The sequence below is a fragment of the Diceros bicornis genome, chromosome 11, assembly GCF_020826845.1.
Source record: "Diceros bicornis minor isolate mBicDic1 chromosome 11, mDicBic1.mat.cur, whole genome shotgun sequence".
Taxonomy (NCBI): Eukaryota; Metazoa; Chordata; class Mammalia; order Perissodactyla; family Rhinocerotidae; genus Diceros; species Diceros bicornis.
Genome location: NC_080750.1, coordinates 70,264,045 through 70,270,156, shown reverse-complemented (window position 1 = coordinate 70,270,156; position 6,112 = coordinate 70,264,045). Strand labels below are relative to the sequence as shown.

Sequence of the window (6,112 nt, the reverse complement as noted above, 5' to 3'; positions counted from 1 at the left end):
AATGTACTTAAAGGATTAGAGCCAGCTTTGAAATTATGATATGTTTTACCTAGAGTAAGCACCTTACTCTTTAAGCTTCTATTTCCTTGAAGGAGGGGGAAGAAAACCATCAATTCTCTCAGGTAATCAGGTGCATGAGACACTCTGCTGGTGGGATTTAATGAAGGTTTAAGTGCAGGGAGATGAAGAATGTGTTATTTATATATTTTATTTTAAATCTATTTTCAATACTTGTGATTCCAACTCAAAGGTGTTGCTTGCAAGAGGTATCTCTGCCCTGAATGAAGGTGACATCTTTAGGGAGATGCAGGTGCCAGAGGGCCAGGGGAGCAGTTGTAGCGTGAGGGGTTGGTGGGAGATGCATGGGGGATTTTAAAAGAACTGTTGCTGTGGTCCTTGCGTTCCCTTCAGGGTCTTTATGAAATGTAAGTAAATACCTGATGTTCTCTAGTTAAACAAAAGGTGTCCCTGGTCTGGAGCAGCTGATTATTAAACTGAAGACAGAAATTTCTTTCCCTCCCCATGACTTACCAGGGATGGAGGCCAGTGCATTTAGAAAAGAATGCCCATCATCTGCTGCCGGCTAAGCTACTGCTTTCGATTATTTGGTCTCCACAGACTCGTCAGGCGGGCTGAGGGTGGGGGAACATGGTAGCCAGAAATACGTAAGCTCAATGGCATGTAGTCTTTAGGAAACAGAAAATCACACACAGCTATGTCTAATAAAGACACAGTACTTTATTTTAAAAACACTCCTATGTTGCAAAAAATACATAGAAAAATAAAGTTCGGTTGGGGTACTTTACTAAACTTCAAGTCACAGGCTTTTATGTTCCAGATCAGAGCAGAGTTTGTTATGCACGTGGAGAACCCAAACTAATGCATTAAACAGGACAGAAACAGGCCATCTGGGGGAAGTGGCCCAGGACACCCTCCAGTTCACCTATCAGACACTGATACACTAGTTCTTCAAATGCTGTTCTCCCAGTTCAGATATGGGTGAGTGACTAGTTCCAATGGACGAAAACCAAGATGGATTCACAAACCAAATCATTTTAAACAAAAACTTTTTTTTCCCAACACAATATACCTCACAGTAAAATGTTTAATACTTGCAGATTTGCAGGTTGAAAGAATTAAACTCAGAGGGTGGGAAAGGAGGATACTGAGCAGAGAGTGAGTGCTGAACGCTTACCTTAAAAGACATGTGACAAGGAGAAAGCAATTCAGGCTGCTCTGCTTTCTGTGCTCGCTAGTACTGTGTCGGCAGCTCGGGCATTTAACAGTATTTCAACGTGGAGCCCAAACCATAGAAAATGGGGTGAAACGGGCCAACTTTCTATCAACTCCGGCAGTTTTGCCACCAACGGTGAATTGGCCCTTTTACTAGGAGGAAATTGAAAGGTTTCTCACTAAATAGAATTAAGAGCGAGATCAAGAGATTTCCAGGCCTCAGGGCGCCTCATTAGTAACTCACTTTTTTATTCTGTCCTCTCCCCTCTACCAGGTCACCTGAGACAACAGGATGAAAGCAGAAGGGTGGCCACATTTCTCCTTCACCCTCTTCTCATGCCCTCTGAAGTCACTAGTCACTCGTTTTGGGGACCCATTTTTTATAGGCATTAAACACAGTTCCCAAAGTATTTGGACAGTTGCGTTGTTTGGTGATGAAAGCCACAGTAAGGTTGCCTCGAAAACTGTTTGCTTTTTTTAGCCTCTTCCTGCAAAGTGCTATCAGCCTGTCAGCTTGCTCAGGGGACTGGGCTCTGTAAGGCTGAGGCCACCTTTTCTCCAGGCCCCGCACACGAGCCCTCGATTTCCAGCAGATAGCTCCCTGGCACCCGACACTTCACTGTGCACCGTGTTCCTCCTTGTGCGTAAGAGCCCAGTCCTCTCACCCCCTCTGCCTGCAGGGATCCCAAAGGCTTGTCAGGCTTTGAACTGTAACAACAGAGCCACCAGAAAGTCCTAGAAAAGCAGCAGTGACCTTCTAGAGCTGTCAGGTCTTTAAATAGGATTTGGGATTTAATGCGGTATATTTTTAAAGGAAAAAAATAAGAATGGCTAGTGTGAAAAAATGCATGTCTTCTAGCCAATTCAGAATCTGCCTCCTTTTTTTTTTTTAACCCAGGAGAGATAAAGCTTCGGGGGGAAAAAAAAAATAGACCAGATCTCAGCCTAAATAAGGAATGCAAATGTTAGGTGCAGCCAGACTAAAAGTTTGGACTGAAAAGAAGCCCTTCAGTGGGTGACAGCTGCGGAAAAGGAACAAAAACTGAAAGAAGGTGGGAAAGAAGGAGCTTACAGGAAAGAAGTCTGTGCTCTGTCGTGATGTGGTATGAATTATAGCCTGAAAACCCCAGGAAGCTTCTCAGTCTAAATTCTCAGGCCCAGCATAAAAAGGTCCAGAAGAGGCTTTTTCACCGTTTGCTAATAAACAACGCAGCGCCCCCGCGGCCGTGCCGAGACTCCTCCTGCGGCCCGGCTCGGACCTGCCTGGCCCACCCGTCGCGGCAGAGTTCTGTTTGTACAGCTTGTCTTAAAAACCACAGAGTGCTTCTGGCTCTACCTGGGCCACTCTGTAAATACTTCACGTGGCGTGTTACTTAAAAAGGAATAATAGAAGCTTATATTTTCATCTCCTCCTACCCGTCTCCACAGGCCATGCCAATTTGCGCTGAGCAGGGCAGGTTTATCTGTGAGATCCCCGATTTCTCTCTCTCTAACGGGGGCGGAGAGAAACCTTGGTCATACTTCAAGGCCAACGAGAGGCTTCCAAACTGCAGTTTAATTCAGTAGGTGACATCCTCATCTTAGCTGTCCCTCTCCCCCCTTCAGGTCTGCTCCTTCATCGCTGATGCTCACTTACACAAGAGGATGGAGCTGTAGGAACGGAATCCTCAGCAGTGATGTGGACAGCTCATATGAAGTCATACAAAGTGCTAGACACAGCACCTGACTTTATCCCTCCCCACTTACAGCAGGTCTCGAAAAACAAAACCGACCTACGTTATGTGTGGGGGGACTATCTGGATATTAAATTATTCACCGTCCCAGATCTTTCATCAGCCCACTAGTGAAGAATCTGGGATTTCCATGCAAACCTCCAACAGCTGTGGTCTGCACGCCTCTTGCTCCCCAGTCCTCCCAGCCCCTCTTGCCTTCCAGAGAGACAACATGGGGAAGGCAGTTTTTGATCACGCATGGTTGTCATCTGAGCTGGCGTTACCAGAAGGCCGGGCTCCAGCCTCCCAAGCAGTAAAGGTAGGGGTAGTAAGGATAGCTGTGATGCATGGAGATGAGGGAGGCCCGGGAGAAGGCCTCCTCTTTCAAAGCTGGCAAGGAGGGGGGCTTCTCCAGGTCGCCCAGGTCTGAGGTGAGCTGCTTTCGCTTGGTCTTATAGCGTCTGTTCTGGAACCATATTTTCACTTGGGTCTCGGTAAGCTTGAGGTTCTTGGCCAGGTGAGCCCTTTCCGGGGCTGACAGGTACTTCTGGTGGCTAAACTTCCTCTCTAGCTCAATGACCTGACTGTGGGAGAAGGCGGCACGGGAGCGCTTCTGCGGCTGCTTGGGGATTTGAGGAAGGCGTGGTAAGGCGTCTGAAGTGTTTTCACAGTCCAACAGATAAGTCTCCAAGTGCCTATCTGGAAAGGAGAGGGGAGAGGCAGGGATGGGAAGGAAAAAGTTACATGTTAGCAGGGAAGAGAACAGAATTCAATCCCCCCTTATCTGTTCAGTGAGTGAACAAACAACCCACTGTCATCTTGGATACACTTCACTTTTTTCACATGACTAAGGAACTCTCTGGAGTGGTGAGTGAGTGAATATGCATATTATGTATCAGTTTTCTAATAGTCATCAAGAACCCAAAGTAAGCGGGGTTAGTGGTCGATCTTCCTGCCCTATCGTTCAGTAGAATTAAATAGGGATTCTGAATATGTACATTGAGAAGAGGGGGGAGAGCAGGGAAGACACGGAGAAATAAGATACCTGGTACAGCGGGACGCTAAGGCAGCCGGTGTTTAACATCCGGGTGGCAAGAGAGGGCGTGTGTGATGGGAGAGGCGGCCAGGGCTAACTGCAAATTCATTCTCTGGGTTTAATCCCCCCTTTTTTCCCCTAATCAAGGCGTTAGAATGCCTCATAAGAAGTGAGAGCAAAGGAAATAAGTCTACTCTAAATGTTCCAACGGTATTATATTTCCTGAAGACCACAGGGGACTCCCAAATTGACTGTTTTCCTGCCCATGGGATTGGGAAGTAAAGGCAGTCTTTGCTGGTCAAACTTTAATTTATTAATATTAGTAAGTTATTGTTGGTTATTTGTTGTATGTTAGTTCCTGTAACTGCAAGAGGTGACGTGGGCCTGGCGCCGCCAAGGGTCGCGCGGGAGCTCGGAGCGGGCGTGGGGTGTCCCCCGGGACGCGGGAGGACCGTGGGCGCTGCGCGCGCGCTCGCTCGTGAGCCCCGGCGCCGAGGGCCCGCGGAGCAGAGAGCACCGAGCCGGGCGAGCCGAGCCGCGCTCTAAACCCTGCGCCGCCCCGACGCCGGGGCTCAGGGTTAATCTCTGGGACGCGCCCGCGGCGGGAGGCGGCGAGGTCCCTTCGCCTGTCGCCGCGGGGCCTCGCATCCCTGCAGCCGGAGCTTCGGGAGGTCCGCGTGGGACCGGCCCTCACGCCCGTCCGTGCAGCCCGCAGGCCGGGCCGCCTGCAGAACCCCACCCCGGCCCAGCTCGGCCTCCCCCGCCTCGCCGGCTTACCTGGCTCGGTGTCCGGCGGCGTCTCGGCCTCCCCCGGCGCAGTGTGGGGCCGGGCGCTCGGCTCGTCCTCGGGCGCCCCGGAGCCTCCCCTTCCTCCCCCGGCCTCCGGCTCAGGGTCTCGCTTCGGGTCCGGCCGGCGCGGGGGCTGCGGATGGCGCGGGGGCTGGGAGCTGCCCGCGTGGCTGCCGCGCCGCTCCGGGCCGTCCCGCAGAATGTCCTGGATGAGGAAGGAGGTGAGCGGCTTGGACTGGGAGGGAAGTGCGGCCTGGGCGCTGCAGCTGGCCGCCCCCGCCTCCTCGGGCCGCGGCTCCGCAGCCCTCAGCATCTCGGCGGCTCGGCCGCTCGCGCCCAGGCCCGCGCTGCGCCCGCGGCGACCGCACCACTTTCACTTTCCGCCGCCCCGCGCGGGCTTATAGCCCTGGGGAGCGCGCCGCGCCGCCTTCCCATTGGCCGCGGGACCCCGACCGCGCCGCGGATTGGCCGCCCCGCGCTCCAGGTGAGGGGCGGAAGAGGGGAGTCCGAGCACGGACTCTGTCCGCTCTTCCCTAGAGGAATCCTTCCTCAATTCCTTCTCCTCGGCCCTGGCTCGCCTCCCTCCGGCTTATGTCTTTTTCCCAGGTTGGGAGCGAAAACCAAAGCCGGTGTCCTTTGCTCCAACCCGCAGTAGAAGTTTAGACGCTTCTGGGGAATAATGATGCAGAAGAGAAATACTCCATTTAGCTCTTGTGGGTTGCTAAAGCGCCTTTACTCACAAAGAGGTAGGTGGGGCAATTACTACCGTCCCAGTTTACAGATGAGAATTCCGGGGGCTCCGTGACGAGGAGACGTCGGTAGCAAAGCTGGACCTACTGAGGCTCTCAAAGAGACGTGACAGCGAAGTGCAGGACCTGACCTCAGGCTGGATTCTGTACTGTACGTTGTTGGGGCCACTGATAAAAATGGAATAGGAACGAGGATTAAGGTGTGGAATCAGTGTTAGATGTACTGGAGTCGATAACAGTACTGTGATTGTATAAGAGAATTTTCTTAGGAAATACACACTAAAGTATGTAGGGGCGAAGGCCCACGGTGTAAGTAACACCCTCAAATGGTTCAGAAACAATGACATAGATTGACAGATAGATCCCATGTGGTCAAGAGAAGGGGCTGAAATATTAACAATTGGTGAATCTGGTATGCAGGTGTTCTTTTGAACTTTTCTGGACGTCCTGGTCTAAGGCACCGTCCATTCGACTGAAAACTTTTCAAAAGGATATTATGTTGTGTACTGGGGAGGAGGGAGAGGAAATAGGTTATTGTAGATAAAGCAACTGCCAAAGAGAACCACCCTGTGCCATGGCAAGGTCTTTGGCAA

The 6,112-nt window shown here is 51.4% G+C and overlaps 1 protein-coding gene across 1 annotated transcript; it reads right to left on the bottom strand.

Moving 5' to 3' along the window:
- Positions 1 to 596: 596 nt before the first annotated feature.
- NKX3-1 (NK3 homeobox 1) lies at positions 597 to 5,083 on the bottom strand. The gene is made up of 2 exons (XM_058549809.1): positions 4,759 to 5,083; positions 597 to 3,644 (listed from the first exon to the last, which is right to left on the bottom strand). Exons 1-2 carry the CDS (start codon positions 5,081 to 5,083, stop codon positions 3,226 to 3,228), a joined length of 744 nt encoding a protein of 247 aa, XP_058405792.1. The 3' UTR covers positions 597 to 3,225.
- Positions 5,084 to 6,112: the final 1,029 nt, after the last annotated feature.

Bases quoted from the DNA above. Each gene is read 5' to 3' on its own strand.
- NKX3-1 (XM_058549809.1), bottom strand. From the start codon at position 5,083: ATGCTGAGGGCTGCGGAGCCGCGGCCCGAGGAGGCGGGGGCGGCCAGC. The intron at 3,645-4,758 runs GTAAGCCGGCGA...TCTCCTTTCCAG, and splicing joins GCCGCCGGACACCGAGCCAG to ATAGGCACTTGGAGACTTAT.